Source organism: Liolophura sinensis, chromosome 8, assembly GCF_032854445.1.
Source record: "Liolophura sinensis isolate JHLJ2023 chromosome 8, CUHK_Ljap_v2, whole genome shotgun sequence".
Taxonomy (NCBI): domain Eukaryota; kingdom Metazoa; phylum Mollusca; class Polyplacophora; order Chitonida; family Chitonidae; genus Liolophura; species Liolophura sinensis.
The window spans coordinates 28,554,882-28,574,810 of record NC_088302.1 but is presented as its reverse complement, the minus strand read 5'-3'; the positions used below and the strand labels follow the sequence as shown (position 1 = coordinate 28,574,810).

Sequence of the window (19,929 nt, the reverse complement as noted above, 5' to 3'; positions counted from 1 at the left end):
TGACTGTCCATTCATGACTGTCCATTCTTTCATCCATTTATGACTGTCCATTCTTTCATCCATTTATGACTGTCTATTCTTGCATCCATTTATGACTGTCCATTCTTTTGTCCATTTATCACTGTCCATTCTTTCATCCATTTATGACTGTCCATTCTTTTGTTCATTTATTACTGTCCATTCACGACTGTATTCATATACAAGGCCAAGCACTCATAGTATTGTTCACAATAATAAAGGTTAACCAGGCATTGTCCGCAGTGATGATTGAATTTGTCCTTACATGCTTAATACTTATGCTTACACTCATGAAATGATATTCTGCCAAACAAGTGTACACATGATCCTTATAGATATGTTGTTTTGTGTTTCAGCTACTTCATGCTAAGTACCTGTTGCAGCTTCTCCATGAAGCTCGCAAACGATTGAAGTTATTGAAGAATATCAGTCATGCATCGTCTTCCATAGCTAAACAAGTGACTGTCTGTGGTGATCTCCATGGGAAACTTGATGATCTTATTATGGTATTCTATAAAGTGAGTAGACCATCTGTGGTGATCTCCATGAGGAAACACGATAGTCTCATTATGGTATTCTATAAAGTGAGTAGGCCAGCTGTGGTGATCTCCACGAGGAAACTTGATAATCTCATTATGGTATTATATAAAGTGAGTTGGTCAGCTGTGGTGATCTCCATGAGGAAACTTGATAATCTCATTATGGTATTCTATGAATTCAGTAGGCCATCTGTGGTGATCTCCATGAGGAAACTTGATAATCTCATTATGATATTCTATAAAGTGAGTAGACCTTCTTTGGTGATCTCCATGTGAAACTTGATGGTGTTATTGTTTTATTTTCTATGAAATAAATATATCATAATATATTGTATGAAATATTGAAAGCAGTTAGAAAAAATAATAGTTGTTGGCTGTGACACAGCTATTCACATTTACCTGGAAAGACCTAACATGAATGTACGTGTTTATGATAATGATAATATTTATGTTCACTTTATATAAAGAAATTTTAAATGATGATGATATAATACATGTACTTTTATATCTGAAAATTCATATGCCTTTTTCTGGTTTCGTCAATGCATAAATCTGACACCTATCGAACAACAGTGAAAACTGTTCAGCATGACTTTCAAACAAACAAATCTAAAGATGTTGGCATGGATTGTTTTTTGTTTTTTTTGTTTGCTTACATGCTTGAAGAATTGCACACAAGTATGTAGTTGTTTCTGGAATGTTTTTCACATTGTATCAAATTATACATGAGCCTCGTTAAGCAAAAAAAAAAAAAATTCACAAATATTATTTGCCCTGTTTACTTCCTGTCCAGAATGGTCTTCCAGCTGTAGACAATCCATATGTGTTTAACGGTGACTTTGTGGACCGTGGACCCTCATCTGTAGAAGTATCGTCAGTGCTGTTTGCTTGTTTTCTGGTCAATCCTAATGAAGTGTACCTGAACAGAGGCAATCACGAGGATCACATTATGAACCTCAGGTGAGTAATCACAAGGATCACATCATGAACCTCAGGTGAGTAATAGAGGTAATCACAAGGATCACCTTATGAACTTCAGGTGAGTGAACAGAGGCATCCACGAAGATCACATTATCAACTTCAGGTGAGTGAACAGAGGCAATTACGAAGATCACATCTACACACATGCGTTTACACTTCTTCTGCCATAGGAGGACTGTTCCGACTGTAAAGAAACAAAATGTGCGTATAGACTGACATACTAAATTGGAATTACATGGACACGGGAAGCTAGTGACAGATATTTCTCAGTGAAATTCATTTTTAGCTAAAATACATTTGTGCACATATTGGTTGCATAATGAGGGCTCTCAGCAGACAACGGTTCACCAGGTACCGGTGTGAGGTGACTTCCACGTAGGCTTAACCTGACTAATCAGTTCGTCTGCAATGTACATTGTGCATGTAAATTTCTTGTTTGGTGTGGTCATGCTTCCAGATAGTGTTTGGATAGTGTTAATATTTTCTTCGATTTCATTCATGGGTATATTTAGAGATGTACATGTATGCCTACTAGTCAGGAGACCTGCACACCTTGCTGTCAATGATTTGACCCCATGTGGCGCAGATTAGAGACCTGAACAGAGACAACCACGAGTGTCCCCAGGTGAGCATGCCGGATGTGTTTGCACCTGAACAGAGACAACCACGAGTGTCCCCAGGTGAGCATGCCAGATGTGTTTGCACCTGAACAGAGACAACCACGAGTGTCCCCAGGTGAGCATGCCAGATGTGTTTGCACCTGAACAGAGACAACCACGAGTGTCCCCAGGTGAGCATGCCAGATGTGTTTGCACCTGAACAGAGACAACCACGAGTGTCCCCAGGTGAGCATGCCAGATGTGTTTGCACCTGAACAGAGACAACCACGAGTGTCCCCAGGTGAGCATGCCAGATGTGTTTGCACCTGAACAGAGACAACCACGAGTGTCCCCAGGTGAGCATGCCAGATGTGTTTGTACCTGAACAGAGACAACCACAAGTGTCACATTATGAACCTTAGGTGAGCATACCAGATGTGTATGTGCATTGTACCTGAACAGAGACAACCACGAGTGAATATACCAGCTATGTATGTGCATTGTACCTGAACAGAGACAACCATGGGTGTCTAGTTATGAGCCTCAGGTGAGTAACAGATTTGTTCCTGAACAAAGACAACCACGAGTGTCACATTATGAACCCAGGTGAGTATACCAGATGTGTTTGTACCTGAACAGAGACTACGACAAGTGTCACATTATGAACCTCAGGTGAGTAACAGATTTGTACCTGAACAGAGACAACCACAGGTGTGACGTTATGAACCATAGGTAAATAACAGATTTGTACCTGAACAGAGGCAATCAAGACAAAATCAACAGGATTGCTTTATTTCTATGAAGCTGAAAATCTTACAAATGTGGTTGTAGATGAACAGAGGTAATAGAAAGGAAGTTTGTAGACTTTAACCTAAACAAAAGGCAGTCATTTTCAGCTTGTAAAGAATGTCTGGTAAGTTTTAGAAGAGACAATTTTGCAGATTGAGCATGGCATCATGCAGGTGAGTACTAGAGTCTGTAGTAAACTTCGTTTAATGTTTTTATGTTATGTTAACGATTAAAATTGTGTAAATAAAGATGTTAGTATATGTTGTCCTGTACCAAGTTCTGATGTTGTACAAAGCACTAAGGCTTTTTATTTTATTGCAAAGTAAAAATGAATTATCACTTTACACATTGCCTGAAACACATGTATAGAGTGATTTGAACTGTTTTTTTTCTTTTTGTAGATGTTAGTAGCACTACCTGGATATACTCTCACAGCAATAACATATTTTGTGTTATATTTCAGGTACGGGTTTATTAAAGAAATAATGGGCAAGTACAAGGTATGGAATTGTGTTTTGCTAGTATATTTCTCAAGTTTAAGAGGTTGTACATGTAGGACCTCTTTGAAATAATTTTTGCTGAACCTTATACACTCCATAAAAGAAGTTCATACAGTTCAGTTTTATTTGTTTGCAAAGAACTGGAATGTTTCTTGAGAACTAATACAAGGATCTTGAGAACTAATACAAGAATCTTGAGAACTCATACAAGAATCTTGAAAACTGTGATCTTTAAAGCCATGTTTTGGCTGTTGACCCCGGTGTAAAACAGCCATCTAAATGGAGCGCTAACTTGCAATAATGGTGACGAGTACCATAAAGGGTCAAATGTCATTTTGTACTCAGGTCCCTTATTATTATAGTGAATGACTGGTGTGTAAAGATGGGGTTACCATTTGACAGACAAATAAACCAATCAACATCCAACTGACACACAGACTAATCCACTTGAAGAGATGTTTGTTATAACGAAAGCTATAAATGAAATAAACATGTGATATTCTTTTTGCAAACAGGTCTAGTATAACTAATCATTTATCATTCCTTCAGTGTTTACATGCATTAGAGAACTGCCACCCTGGCTCCCTTGTACTGCTTCTTCAACCTTTTCAAACACCTCTGCAGCCAATATTTTGAAACATTCGGAGAACCTAGGGGGTGTAGAGAAATAATGTGCATGGTTTTATGAGGCTTACGTCTTTAATGACAAGAAGAAGTCATTTTAGTGTCGTTTTCATAAAAATTGTATGGGTAAATTCCACTGACAAAAAAGTGCTTTAATAGTTGAAAAATTGAAGATTTACGGTACATTTTTTAATAATTTCAGCATTCCATTTTCATAATTCCACCATCTTATGACTATCCAATTTTGGCTCTGTACCAGTTTTACTCAGCCTGAAGTTATACTATAGGTTGCCATGGCTACAAATCAACCATTTCATTCTGCTCTAATTAATTTCTTCTTTACCATCTCATGGAGCAGTGGAAGAGACTATAAATTTCCTTTCCTGTAGTATCGGTAGTGACGGCCAATGATTAATGGATTTCACATCTTTGATGCTGAGATAATTAATACCCTAAAGGAATTAATCTGGTATACATAATGTGGCTTTTTATAAGAATTGCCCATTTTTTTCATTATCCGAAGCCAGTATGTTGCATGAATGTCATTGCTCTATGGATTGAACATAAAGGCCTGTACTGTAGATGTCCATGATTTTGACTGTATTTATGTAGATGTACGTGTACATCGGTGCAAGCAGAGGAGAAAACATAGAATGTTAACGCAGCTAGGATTTCTGTAATGTAGCTGACCTGACAAAGAATATTTGCTTGATCAGGTCCATAATGTTGAGTAATTGCCTATAGAAATGAGAAAAAAAATATTTATGTTGGTTAGAGTTATAGACCAGTGCTTAGTATCATGTTAAGATTTGTTGCCCTTCCAACCTATAATGACCAGACACGTACTACATGTGTACAAATATTTTCACATGAGTTTAATTATTCTATTGTCATACAGTTTTAGGCTTATAATCTTTTTCAGAGGCATGCAACCAAAATCATAAAACTGTTTGAGGATGTTTTTAGCTGGTTGCCATTAGCAACCCTGATTGACAGTAAGGTGTTGGTGGCCCACGGGGGGATTTCTGACAAGATCGACCTGGAGTACCTGGCAAAGATTGACCGTCATAAGGTAGGTTCTTGAGTCCCTGCACCATTCTGAATTCTAGAGAGCAAGTACAGGTATTAAGCTGTCAAGAGGTTGCCTTACATGAAGTTCTGTGGCTTTTCACCAGTGGTATACAGCTTGAACTCTCACTGTAGGTAAAAAAATCTTTGGGGTTCAACTTTTATTTGTGAAACTTTTAGAATGCATAAAACAGTTAGAGGAACACTATAGAGGCAGAACAGGCTGCGCGTCATTTTTACCATTTCCAAGAATTTGGTTGATAAATAAGAATGATTTCTTCCTTGTCTGCCAGCCAAATTTTCGCCAAACGTCATTGAAATCCATTACTATTTTGATACATACCACAGTTAAGGAACAAAAAAAAAAAGAAAAGAAACATAGCCTCTCAAATGCACAAAAATTATAAGCTAGCAGTTTAAAGCCTGGAATTTAAAGAATAACTTTTAATACTTTTGTGTATTTCTGTTTGACAGTATTTATCAGCTTTGCGGCCACCAGTGACAGAAACCTTCAGTCACGCCTCCTCCAATGAGATAGACCTGGTGGAATGGAGACAGGTACATGTGTACTCCGTGTGACTGTGTTTATACTCAGAGCATTTAGCATTCAGTTACATGTAATCCACACATATTGGTTTACTACTATTCTCCTATAAATATAAAGACCCCTATCAGGAAGCAGTACACATATTTACATATCAGTGTTCCGTATACTGGAAAATGATTTGTCCTTGCTGGCTTAGACAGTTCGAACTCACTTTGATTCAGCTTCTGGGTCCAGGAGATCGGGTGCTTAAATCCAGCCGTCACTGTTATGGGTATGGCTTTATTATAAGTCATGAGGTTTATCAGGCACATGTTCCTGCCAAAGGGTGGTGGTTTCCTCCATCTGCCCCAGTTTTCTTCCAGCTGCCCTGGTTTCCTCCATCCATAAACCTGACTGCCATTACGTGGGTGGAAAATTGTTGTGCATGGTGTTTAACACCAATCAAATAAATAAATGGTAATAAATTTTGTTTCCCAATGATTTTATCAATGTGCCGAATGGTGCCCTACATTACACTGTCTATTAACCACAGTTGGGGGCCTCCATGGCTCAAGTGGTAAGCACACTATAGCGCAGCTTAATGACCCAGGAGCCTCTCACCAATGCGGTCGCTGTGAGTTCAAGTCCTCTCTGCCCGTAAGTGGGAAGGTCTGGTAGCAATGTGCGGATGGTCATGGGTTTTCCCTGGGCTCTGCCCGGTTTCCTCCCACCATTATGCTGGCCGTTGTCATATAAGTGAAATATTCTTGAGTACTGTGTAAAACACCAATCAAATAAATAAATAAATAAATGAACCAGAGTTCATGTATCAGTCGTCCATGTAACAGAAATAAGTAGCTGTCATTTGATTGGTCAGATATTGGACATCCTGTGGAGCGACCCTCGTCACCAGAAGGGTTGTAAGCCAAACACATTCCGGGGAGGAGGCAGTTACTTTGGGCCAGATATCACGGAGCAGATTCTCACCAAACACAATTTACAGTTGCTGATTCGCTCTCATGAATGTAAACCTGATGGATATGAGTATACTCATAATGGCAAGGTCAGCTCAAAATATTGTCTCATTTGGATCATCTTCTCTTATAACTGATATAATTTTGTGTTTAAATCTGCTTCAAATTTGCTTCATCATATATACCTTATTTGGTACTAATTATGTGCTCAAACCCAGTTGAAGTTGTTAGGTAATTCTTTGGGTTTATGTCTGAAAGTTTGACAGGTAATACTTTAGTTTCATTTCCAGATATTTGTCAGGTAACACTTTAGTTTTATGTATGAAAGTTTGTAAGGTAATATTTTAGTATCTTTTTAACTATGTTTATTGGAAGCATTATACTCTGCTTGCTTTTGTACATATACGTCTAACCATTTTTATGTATTTGCAGGTATTAACTATATTTTCCGCATCAAATTACTATGAAATTGGCAGCAACAAGGGTGCTTATGTCAAGCTGCAAGAACCAGATCTACAGCCTCACATAGTTCAATACATGGCCAGTCGGAGGATTGAAAAACGCAAGATCACCCTCACAGAACGGTAAGAGAAAACCAACAGGAGCAATTTTGAGTTGCCATAAGAATCTGATAGCAGTTGCATGAAATCAGTTAGAGTTGGAGGGAAAAATTTGCATTATATGCTGAAATGAAAATGGCTTTGAAAAAAAAGCTTTTTACAAAACTGTGATCTTTACAAAACTGGCCTTCAATTGTTTCAGTGATGTTTTAGTACTTTTGCCTCAATACTTGAATTACATACTGTTAACAGAACTGTCACCAGAGTGATAGTTAACAGTTAAAAAATATGAAATCTTCCAGGTAATGTTTTTTTTTTTTTTAGATTTTCATTAGAATTTATTTGAAGTTAAATCTTTATAACTTTACAAATGTGTTACTGTGTGAAATAGTTTGTGATCTTATTATCAAAACTTTCTAAGGCCTTTAATCTTGATCTAGCTATTGTTAACCTGGAAGGCCTTAGTTAAATGGAATATTTTTCAGCATCGCTCAAACACCAGTCAAAGTAACCGATACATTTACCTATGGTTTTTTTTTAGGATTAGCATGGTGGAAGCATCTGCTTTAAGAGACCTGCGAGAAAAAATCATCTCCTCAAAGTCTGAGTTAATGAAGCAGTTTGAGAGTTATGATGAGGAAAAAACAGGTAGGATTTGAGAGTTACAATGGGGAGGAAGGATTTGAGAGTTACAATGGGGAGGAAGGATTCGAGAGTTACAATGGGAGGAAGGATTTGAGAATTACAGTGGGGAGATACATGTAGGACTTGAGAGTTACAATGGGGAGAGAGGATTTGAGAGTTTCAATGGGGAGATACATGTAGGACTTGAGAGTTACAATGGGGAGGAAGGATTTGAGAGTTCAATGGGGAGATACATGTAGGACTTGAGAGTTACAATGGGGAGAGAGGATTTGAGAGTTGCAATGGGGAGGTACATGTAGGACTTGAGAGTTACAATGGGAAGAGAGGATTTGAGAGTTGCAATGGGGAGGTACATGTAGGACTTGAGAGTTACAATGGTGAGAGAGGATTTGAGAGTTTCAATGGGGAGATACATGTAGAACTTGAGAGTTACAATGGGGAGGGAGGATTTGAGAGTTACAATGGGGAGATACATGTAGGACTTGAGAGTTACAATGGGGAGGGAGGATTTGAGAGTTACAATGGCGATTTAGGACTTGAACATTACAATGAGGAGGTAGGTTTTGAGAGGTTCAATGGGAAGAAATCAGGATTTGACAGATAGGGTGGGGAGAAAGCAGGTAGGGCTGGAGAGGTACAATAGGGAAGTAGGACTTTAGAGGTACAGTTTGGAGGTAGGACGTGAGAATTACAATGGGGGATTTGAGAGTTTTGATGGGGACAAAGCAGGTAGGATTTGAGAGTTACAATGGGGAGAAAGTAGGTAGGATTTGAGAGTTTTGATGGGAAGAAAGCAGGTGGGATTTGAGAGTTACGATGGGGAGAAAGCAGGTAGGACTTCAGAGGTACAATAGGGGAGTAGGACTTTAGAGGCACATTGGGGAGGTAGGACTTGAGAATTACAATGGGGGATTTGAGTTTTGATGGGGACAAAGCAGGTAGGATTTGAGAGTTTTGATGGGGAGAAAGCAGGTAGGATTTGAGAGTTTTGATGGGGAGAAAGCCGGTAGGATTTAAGGGTTTTGATGGGGAGAAAGCCGGTAGGATTTGGGAGTTTTGATGGGGGAGAAAGCAGGTGGGATTTGAGAGTTACGATGGAGAGAAAGCAGGTAGGATTTGAGAGTTACAATGGGGAGGAGGAATTGAGAGGAACAGTGGGGAGGTGGGACTTGAGTGTTGCATTGGGGAGAGAGGATTTGAGAGTTGGGATGGGGAGAAAGGCAGGGCAGTTTGAGAAGTACATGTACAATGGGGAGAAAGCAGGTGGGACTTGAGCATTACGATGGGGAGGGAAGAGTTGAGAGGTACAATGGAGAGAAAGCAGGTGGGACTTGAGCATTACAATGGGGAGGGAGGAGTTGAGAGGTACAATGGGGAGAAAGCAGGTGGGACTTGAGCATTACAATGGGGAGGGAGGAGTTGAGAGGTACAATGGGGAGAAAGCAGGTGAGACTTGAGCATTACGATGGGGAGGGAGGAGTTGAGAGGTACAATGGGGAGAAAGCAGGTGGGACTTGAGCATTACAATGGGGAGGGAGGATTTGAGAGGTACAATGGGGAGAAAGCAGGTAAGACTTAAGAGTTACTCTGATTCACTCTCATATTGGTTCATTATTCATGCAAATTTCCCATTTTTTTTAAGTTAGCATGCTACAAAGGTGACTTACAAGTAAAAGATGATTTAAACAGTTGTGATCTACATTTATTGAGGAATTCTCAGGGAATTGCCTAGGTTATATTAAAGAGTACGCTGATGGTAAAATGTCTGGTGTGTTGTTATCAGGTAAGATTCACAGCAGTGTGTGGTGCTCCTGTATGGAGAACATCCTGGAAATGGACCTGCCCTGGAGAACTCTGAGAACCAAACTGGTCAAGTCAGACACAAATCACAACATGGTCATCTATGAAACCACATTTGAACAGTTCAAGATTCAGCACAAATTCACTGAGGTCAGTTTAACTGCATTGTCATAGACATTTGTCTTAGCTTTGTCACAGCTACTTGTTTTGGGGCTGGTTTTGTCGCGGGTTATCAGCATAATATTAGTGGGGATTTTTTAAGTTTCAAAGTGACCAGAGCACAGGGTTTTTGAAAAATAAGTCATTACAAAGGAAAATGCCATGGCTGTCCAAAAATTATGATTATGTACATATATTATTTTTCTTACCAGTTTACATTTAAAAACATCTTTGAATGTGGTGGTGAAATATCATTCAGGTAAATAGAATTATTTGTAGGGTTGGTTTATGTTTCAGAATGGTCCCACAGTTACAGAAACCCTGTACAAGAACAAAGACAGTCTGGAGACAATTTTTAGGCTGATAGACAAAGATAATTCTGGTAAGTTCCATATTATTCACAGTTATTTGAAACATGACCTCAGCTCACTCTACCATCACAAGGCATGTGACACCTGGCCTGGTCACCAGATGTCGCTTATGTCTGTAGATTCACAGAATCCCCGCTGTTGCAATAACACTGCAAGGTCTAGCCCAGGTCCCAAAAAGTTTACCATTATAAATTGTTATTCTGTAATGATTGTACTTCCCAGTTAGCCTTACCCTAACAACAACAACCAACAATGTTACAACAGTGTATATTTATAAGCTACACGTGTACAGCATATTGGATTTAATGGATTTGCTAAATTATTAAGTAACAAACAGAAATATGCGTTTTCTTTCAATTTAGCTGAACATAATCCAAAATAATTAGGCCTTCATTTTTTGCAAATCATTAGGGAAATGCTCAAACATTATTAAATGATCTGTTGATAATGAGAATAATCAGGGAGAAAGTCATCATGGAAATTTTAAAACCACTGTTTGAAAAATTTCTCGCTTAAATTTAAAAATTGCAAATAGGATTCGATGTTTTGTTGACACATCAAACAACATTCTCACTGTAGTTCTCTTCCCAGAAGATATATTTCTGACAGACAGTTTTGCACCATTTTGGGTAGATTTGTTATAACAACAAAATCCAGGAAAGTTAAAGATAACCTTTGTTACCATAGCAACCGCCAATGTGAACAAACCATGGTGCTGTCTCATAACATGGCTACAAAGTTAGTAGACAAGTTTATCCAAATTAGAGACAATTTTGTAAAGTGGCCTAAACGCTGGCCTTGAGCTGCCAGATCACCCACTGCATTCACAAAGCATTCTCTAGTCAAAACTTTTGAATTGTTTACTTGTTCTGCATGACATTGTAAAACTTAATAGTTGTATGCTTATAATCCCTTTGATGTTACTGTGCTCTTTTGCAACATAACTAGGATCAAGCTTCAGTTGTACAATAACTATGTCTTGTGATAAAACTCAGATGCCTAAAGCATTTTGGAAGTAATTCCCCTTTCCATGATACAACGCAGCTAGTCCATGCTAGAATTTTTCACCTTTTCACCAGATCATTGCTTTCTTTCTTCATTCTTACCAGATTTTACATATCTTTTTAATACTTAATATGCACTTTTCTTAGGGTTTGATCAGATTGCAGCACCCGATATAAATGGGTATGTTTCTCAGTATTGTCCATTGGTAAAGGAGAAGGGGGTTGATGAAACTTGGGTAAAACACTTTTTGTAGCCTCCAGTTTCTGTTTGATACATTTCAGGTTACATTACCATGGACGAGTTTTCTGATGCCTGCAGTATTCTTAGTCAACATATTGGACTGCCCATCAAGAAGGAGGAGGTTGCTGATTTGGCCCGTAGCATAGATATTAACAAGGATGGCAAAATAGATTTCAATGAATTTCTAGAAGCATTCCGATTGGTGGATATGGAAGGAAAAGAAGTTAAGATTCTTGGCGATTCACCAATAAAAATGGACTCCACATTGTCACAGTATGACTTGCACCGCGATGGAACGAAAGACCTACATGAGGTGGAATCTAATCAAACAGATGAAAAGCCAGACAAGCAAGTGTCTAACGTCAGCTCCAAGTCGGTGACGTCTAAAGGGAGTGACTACTAGTCAGAATTCTCCCTAAATGTCTCCAGAGACATTAGCCGTGAGAATTCTGTATAAGTAGTTCTCTGTTCGCCTGCTCATTCTCTTCTGTGACCAGCCAGTGCTGTGTCTACATGTGTGTGGTTCCCAAGTTCTGCCTCAATACATAAACATGAACCAAAATTTAACACTTTAGATGGAAACATTCCTTTTTTTTCGGCAACCTAAATCATAGGTTACCTGTAATGTGGGCTGTGTTGGACCAGTGTATTCATGTAGGGCAGGATAGCGAACCATTTTCACAATTTATGGTAGGTTTTGGAAGTTTGTGCCAAGTTAGAGACTTTGCCTAGTTTTGTTCCAAAGTTTCTCCTATGATATCCAAGACCTAGATGGTCAACTTCAGTCTGAATTTGCTCTATGCTCAATATTGCATTTATACATATACATACCCATACAGTTCTTCTTTAAGATGGAATAATTCAGGTAAAATAACACTGTTGCTCATTTGTGTCTCCAGTGTGATATTACCTTCCTTGCAATATAGACGCCTTTAATTCCATTTTGGAAACTGAAACAAGTGGCACCTCCAGGCAAATGCTCAAATGGCCATTACATGAGGAATAATGGCAGATTCATAAGCTCGAATTCCTAAAGTTTGTAATGAAGTTGGCTACATGTATATCGAATACAGTATTTACTGTTAATCCCAGTTACTCTAACAGTCTTCTCCTTATTGTCCCAAATGATTGAGCCCTGAAATTTGGTACCTGTTGTTCCTGTGTTGTATTTTATTTCTTTAATATTTATTTAATTTAATTTAATTTTTAAATTAATTGTATTTCAATTTTTTTACAGTGATATCTGTAAGCTAAACCTATTACATATATACATGTGAGAAATTGTTTTGTGAATACTTGTGCTCTCTTTTATATGTTTATTTTTATTTGATTTGTGTTTTACGCCGTACTCAAGAATATTTCACATATATGATGGTGGCAGGAAACTGGGCAGAGCCTGGAGAAAACCCACAACCATCCGCAGGTTGCTGGCAGACCTTCCCAAGTTCAGCCAGAGAGGAAGCCAGCAAGAGGTGGACTTGAACTCACAGTGACCGCATTGGTGAGAGGCTCCTGGGTCATTGTGTCGCACCCCTCTTTTATAAGATTGTTTAATAAATAATGACTGTTGTCGACCTCATGTCACAGTTGCATGAAAAGAAGACATTTCTGTCAGTGCTGATAGTTCAGTGAAGAACTCTGCATGCTTGCATGGCCTTGTTAAGTTAATCATAACTGGGATAGCATATATCAGCTTTTTGCTCTGTTTGACATCAAAGATGCTGGAATTTATAAAGTTTGTAATGAAGTTAGGTATGTATATATCAAATAGATAGTAATAACTTGTCTATTTGATGTACATGTTTCAAGAACTTTGCCTGAAGGGATACAGAATCGCCATCAACACCGGGATTAACACAAGACTCTCCAGTTTTCTCCACACATGAACCTGTTTGTCGTCAGTTAAATGAAAAATTCTCAAGCAGGGTGGTGAACACAAATCAAATCAGTAAAGAAATAAATAAACTTTGACCAGAATGTGAAATTTTTTTCTTTTGGTTTACAGTTGATTTCTATTATGTCATTGTCCCAGCAGACTATCTAAAAGAGTATAAAAGAGTGAATATGTATCATTCTGTTGAATGATCTGTTAATCAGAGACATTTACCTAGGTGTGTACACTATTGTACTCCTCCAATCACGATGTCTTCTGCTCATACATGTATATCCATCTGTGTGTTGAACATGGGATTGCAAAGTGGCTCATCACTTGTGTCAAATCCCTTGATGGTAACCTGTCAGTGTATGCGTTCTACAGGGCAGGCTGCATCTCCACCTCTCCTCTCCTCTCTTCTCTTCTCAGCATTAATGCCCCCTTTTGAATGCAGTGGGGAGCATCTTGATGCAAACCTCTCAGTTTGTGGGTGTGTCTTCGTGTTCATCTGATATAATCTTGTGAGCAAGATACATCTATCTAAACTAAGTAAGACTGTTGAAATTTGTGAAACTCTCTTTTTTTTTTACCAATATTGTTTTTGGGGTTTTTTTTTCAAGAACATTGCTTCATTTTTTTTATTTATTTATTTCATTTCACATGTGAGGAGGTCTGAACTGCTGAGTATGTGTACATGTGTTTCTCCATATTTTCTGAAACTGCCAAATTTAGAGGTGGGGCAGGGGTGGGTTGGGTTGGGGGGCATATTACTAAAAATCTTAGAAGTGAACAAATCTTGAGTATTGCATTAAGTAACAATCAAATATGTAAACCTGCAAATGAATAATAATCAAGTAATCTGATGTTGACCATTTTTGAACCAGTCAGTTGAATCCTTTTCATATTTAAATATTTCAGACAAAGAATCCACTGATCCTTGGCATTTAGGCTAATATGATATCTACTGACTTGTATGTTGACGAGTGAAAGGTGGCAGAAATTGACTGTTAAAAGTGGTAAGATTTTTGAGATTAAAGCATGTTTTGTGAATGAATTATTAAAGTATATGCTGGTTGAAAGGGGTTAGGGCACAGGTGTTAAGTATTTGAATGCTTTATACCAGACCGGTTTATTATTGTAGAACTGTGATATTGTTGTTGCATTAATGGAAATGTTGACAAATAATGCCCAGTACAGTAGATTGATTGTTTCTGTGAATGAAAGATAATTGACAGAAATGTAAAAAAAAAACCACAGTAATCTTGATTTCAAAGAAACCTTTGAAGGAAACTATATCTGTTGATTATGGTCGCAGGCAAGATATACCCAATTTTTTGTGTGTGAATAATTGTGCTGAAGGAATATCAAGTTTAATGATATAAAAGGTTTTCGTTTATTTAAGTTCTTTGTTGAGATCGGAGCTTGTCATAAGTGCTTTGTCATGCCGGTATGTAGTGCTGATTGGTTTAGGGTGTAAAAAAAATTTACCTAACAGTATTATAAAATTTACTACTACCGTTTAGTGTGTTGAGATTTGACAAAGTGTTAATTGCCCTTTAATATGTTAAGTATTTGATAGGTTTGTGCCCTTTTAATTGTTTCACGAGACTGTATTCATGAGAAGATACTATGTTGGTCCTTAGAGTTACTAAGTGATACTGTTAATTGCTCATCCATCTATTCTTGTAAGTAAAGAAAAACTTACGGAATAGTTTTATGTCGCCAGCACTTTGTATCATAATGAGGTCACTGACGATATGTGTAGTGCATTGTGGGATTCAAAGTGAGGTAAAATGGAAAGGTGTAAATAAACATGATGTGTCGTAGGTAAATTAGTTTTCCAGTTGTCATAATGCTCAAGGGTGGGGGTGGGGGGAAGGGGTGGAAATCGTATTCTGAGAACTAAAAATTAACAAGCTTATCTAGCCTGAGTATCTGAGAGTCCGTGGATTCGATGTAATTCTCAGTGCACGTAACTAAAGCGACAGACTGAGAACAATTGACTGACCCTCATTCTCGGATAGAAGCTGCTCGATGAACAACATGCAGGAAATATGACATCTTCATTTCGTCATATGGTTTAATTTTACCCGACTTTTAATCCCATTATGGAAATAATATGTTTACCCATTGAGTTACTGTCGTCCTTGTGCAGTCGGTCAATTTGACGTACATGGCATGCTGGCGTTCTTGTAACCCTGGCTTGTTTGTCCCTCTCAACAACTAACAATTAATGTTTTGTGATGGACCAAATACCTATATATTTGCAGCTATATATACTACAAGTCTAATTAAGCTTATGTTAAAGCTATAAGTGTATTCCTCAATCTTACGCTTCATGTTTGAGTATTTGTTGCACATACGCACCTGTGACAACATAGCAAACTGATATTATTATTGATATTCGATAGATATTCCTCTATTTATGTTTTGTATTTCTCTCAATAAAGTATGCAGATAATATAGTCAGTTGTGTTTGTCTTACTGTAAATGTCATCGCAAACATGATGCATGCAGTGTACGCATTCCGACTGTGGATCATGCAGTTCATCAGCTACATGATAGACTGGCGCTTCGTGTAAACACAAGAAACCAACTCAAGACGAATCATCACGGATCCAGCCTACATTCTTATCACAAGGCAATTTTTCACCATAGCTGATATGCAATTCAATATTTAAAGTCCCATATAAACCACGGTACAAACGAGATACAAAACGGAACATGCCTTATGAAGTTTGCATCCCGCTGTCTGCATCTTTTTGACATTCCTTTCGCGCAGGAGCCTCCGTGGCTCAGTCGGTTAGCGCGCTAGCGCAGCGTAATGACCCAGGAGCCTCTCACCAATGCGGTCGCTGTGAGTTCAAGTCCAGCTTATGCTGGCTTCCTCTCCGGCCATAAGTGGGAAGGTATGTCAGCAACCTGCGGATGGTCGTGGGTTTCCCCCGGGCTGTGCCCGGTTTCCACCCACCATAATGCTGGCCGCCGTGGTATAAGTGAAATATTCTTGAGTACGGCGTAAAACACCAATCAAATAAATAAATAAAATCCTTTCGCGCATACTGAGTGCAAGAGGAATTTAGTTAACAAGCGAGATTCCGAATGCTCAGTTAACAACAGGAAGAGTGTCATTATGTATGCAAGGTTCATAAACACGAACATCGATGAAGTTTCATGACCATATATATGTGTATGTATATAGGTATAAAAGTATAATATTTCTGATATGGAGAAATGATAGAATAAAAGAAACAAAACAAATGAGCCTTCTCGACTTTATACATCTTTGTATTCCGACTGCAGTTTTCAACGTTTTGTTCTTCTTGTTGTGTTCCTTATAATAATCTGAAGGGAAAACACCGTGTTGACCATTAGTTCTTCTCTTTATTGGGCAGTCCAGTTTGTGAGTCTTTACAAGTACATAATCAGAATATATTACATACAATACGTTCAGAATCAAATATATAATATAGTTCAATTATAAATACATGCACCCTCGAAGTGTAGGCTATGTCAATAGATCTAATAACACAGAGGTATGATTATAGTTATCATTTTCGTGCTGGGCTACCTGACGAGAAAACACCGTTAGTTCTTCTCTTTATTGGGCAGTCCAGTTTGTGAGTAAAGTGTTCACTGCTGGGTGTCCTTATAAAGACACAGAGAACAGTTGTCAACCACGGCGTGTCCCTTCAGGTTACGCTTATGTTGTGTTCCCTATGGTGACCTAATCTCCAGTCACCGTCTGATTAGACATGGTAGGGGCCTAACCACAGGATTACTGATTATTGAACAAACCCAAATTAAGGCGAGGCCTGCAGGCTTGCACTGATTTTAACAATGTACCTAATAAATCAATATTAATAAGTCTTACACATTTAGCATGACAAAATAATACACACTTATTCCTACATCTTAAATGCTAAAATAAGACCATGTTGGTAGATAAAAATACACAATTCATGTGTATACCCACTTGATACGCATATGAACATACAATAATTCTTTACTTTAATATATACAGGTAATAGGCCTACCTAACTGATACCACAATTTATTCACATGTTCCTATGAACATAGAATCATACAATAATTCTTTCCATTAATATAAATATATAATACATAATTGGTATTGACATGGACACACTCCGATAACAATTGTCCTTATATACCTGTACAATACAACATTGTCAAGGAATAGAGTATAACAGTTTGTCAAGCTTTATATATGGACATCCTTCCAAGGAGTGAATGGTCACTGGGATAACAAAATTTCAAATAAGGCTAAGCCAGAGCATTGTGTACAGTTATACCAAGCACGAGATCAAAAAGGATAATATTAATCCTTTGAAATTAGTGTAGAATGAATCATTCTTGAATAATGTATAATAATGTGTGGTTAATTAATACAAAGTTGTGGTCAAAATGTTTGAGAAATACGGCCGATGGCTTCCATTCATACCAGGTTGATATGTAAGGCCTCATATACATGTGCAATCTCACCACAGTGAGGTAACCATCTTTTGTAACATTTTTTTGCTAACTATCATTGTGGCACAATTTTCTGTTAGTATTTTTCATAGCCTGTAACAAATCACATAAGGAATGAGTGTTCGTGTGTTTGGGACAGCGTGACTTCAGACGCAAAGGATTGTGGGATCGTCCATTCATTTACCATCATTTGAGTTTTGATTATGTCCTAACGAAATTACCTTTTTATTCTTCTTCAGGTATGTAATCATGCAGATTCCTTTAGCCCTATGATAGTTGTTGAATGCATAGTTACTTGTATAGTTATGCCGAATGAGCACATCGTTGTATTAATTAGTAGATTACCGTACAAAGTAGTTGTCTATCGGTCACCTTCAGACCTTCCATTTAATTAATATTACGTAATGTTACGCTTCGTATTCGCTAGATTTAGTTCAATATATTTAACGATAGTTGTGTCTTTTGATATTTTTCTAACTCCAGTAAAGCTAGATAGAAAGCCTGAGTGGCTTAGAGGATATTTCCTTACGTATTTCGTAGTAGAAATCCACGAATGTGTGCGATGTCAAATGTATGTAAACAAGGGTGATAACTCCTGATGGAATACCCTCAGCAGGGGCGACTACTTTTGTTGGAATAATGGAAATAAGGGGCTTAACCCTAAATGTCAAACGACAATATGTGTCTGGAAAGTGTAATATATGGTAACTTGCTTTATTTTTGTTTCAAAACTGTATAGAGGTTTTGCAGAGTTAACAATTGTATCAGTATATATAGATTTATTTCATTTAGTTCATATTTGTGTAAAGCAAACTCATGTCACAATTCATTTAAACACATTGTATTACTTTGTTTCACTTAATTTACAATATCCCATGAAAATCAATTATGATTTGTTGTTATTTAAATCGTGCACTCATTTACCATCCTTGAGACGATCGCCACGTTTTGATTATGTCCTTACGAAATTCCCGTTTTATTCCTCTTCAGAATAAAGTCATGTGAACATTATACAGTATGTCATCTGGATCTTTTACAGATACTTACTAATAAACTAAGTTTCTTTAACATCTAATTAAGCTTGGTTTCCATGCTGAACTATTAAAGACGGTGTAAAAGATAGAAAATACCAAAGCACATAACTGGGTGGATAATGACTACCCTCACTCTAATAAGGTGTACGATTGAGTTTATCTGATCTGAGGTGTATCAATAGTGCAAATTAATACCACAAGTACACCTACAGTAGACCTCAGAGGCGGTGAATCACGGAAAGACTAGGTAACAGTAGGATGCCTGAGGTATAGCTGAAACTACATGTATATACTTCTAGTGAGACACCTGAGGGTAACTCACATTTAACTCACTGCTTTCATTTTCATTTCATAGAAAACAAGACCAAAACACTTTGATACTGGCTACATCTCATAGATCAAGTTGCAAGTTTGTAAGAGCAGTTCTTTGTTTAAAGTATCTGTACATCTCAGCGACAACAACAGTGATATTCATTTACGTGAGGCTTTCCAGCTGCTGGATCAAAATTTAGTGCTACACATTTTCTATGCCAGTTAGAGCTTTGTCATAGATTCTGCCTTAATGCATATATGTGTACCCTGATTCGTTTCCCACAGCCTGTAACATGCACATTGCTAGGGGCCAGCCATCTTGGAATAATCAGGGGTACATATATTCTGCCCTGTGATTGGTCAATATTTGCACACTGATTTGCAAATGAGTGTAGGATGAAATAAAAGCTTGTATTTATTTAGAAATTTTTTTTTAGGCAAATATTTGTAACTACTCTTTGAAATAAATTATCTAAGTCTTAATCTCACTTAAAACTTTCAACACAGCTGAGGTGTATCTGATTACTTATTTAATCTAAAACTCAAATTTTCTTAGGTGTACCTGAGTTACATCATTCATTTTTAGCTCCCACATTCAAAGTACTGGGCCCAGTTTCACGAAACGGCTTACAACTTTTTTTTTTCTGTATATTTGTTGTTTGATATTCTATTACCATATCATTGTCTTTTATGTGCGATTATCTTTGTGAAACTGGGCCCAGGCGTAGCTTATGTCATAGTGTGACCATCTGTGTCCAATAACAGGGAAATTAATGTTAAACAAAATGTTAGGGTGGTATCTTAAAAGGTACTGCAGGTAA

At 37.7% G+C, this 19,929-nt stretch overlaps 2 protein-coding genes across 2 annotated transcripts in view; both read left to right on the top strand.

The window, feature by feature from the left end:
- The window catches only part of LOC135473642 (serine/threonine-protein phosphatase with EF-hands 2-like), a 59,906-nt gene extending 47,956 nt beyond the window's left edge, over positions 1 to 11,950 (top strand). The window contains exons 6-16 of the mRNA XM_064753504.1: positions 375 to 536; positions 1,351 to 1,517; positions 3,390 to 3,426; positions 4,973 to 5,122; positions 5,593 to 5,676; positions 6,522 to 6,707; positions 7,051 to 7,202; positions 7,720 to 7,826; positions 9,607 to 9,773; positions 10,080 to 10,164; positions 11,440 to 11,950. Coding sequence (XP_064609574.1) covers positions 375 to 536; positions 1,351 to 1,517; positions 3,390 to 3,426; positions 4,973 to 5,122; positions 5,593 to 5,676; positions 6,522 to 6,707; positions 7,051 to 7,202; positions 7,720 to 7,826; positions 9,607 to 9,773; positions 10,080 to 10,164; positions 11,440 to 11,801 — 1,659 coding nt within the window. The 3' untranslated portion in view covers positions 11,802 to 11,950. The remainder of the gene's footprint in view (positions 1 to 374; positions 537 to 1,350; positions 1,518 to 3,389; positions 3,427 to 4,972; positions 5,123 to 5,592; positions 5,677 to 6,521; positions 6,708 to 7,050; positions 7,203 to 7,719; positions 7,827 to 9,606; positions 9,774 to 10,079; positions 10,165 to 11,439) is intronic.
- A 6,006-nt stretch (positions 11,951 to 17,956) lies between these two features.
- Positions 17,957 to 19,929, top strand: part of LOC135473868 (neuronal PAS domain-containing protein 2-like) — a 54,839-nt gene continuing 52,866 nt past the window's right edge. The window contains exon 1 of the mRNA XM_064753791.1: positions 17,957 to 18,001. The gene's annotated coding sequence lies outside the window, so the exon portion shown is untranslated. The remainder of the gene's footprint in view (positions 18,002 to 19,929) is intronic.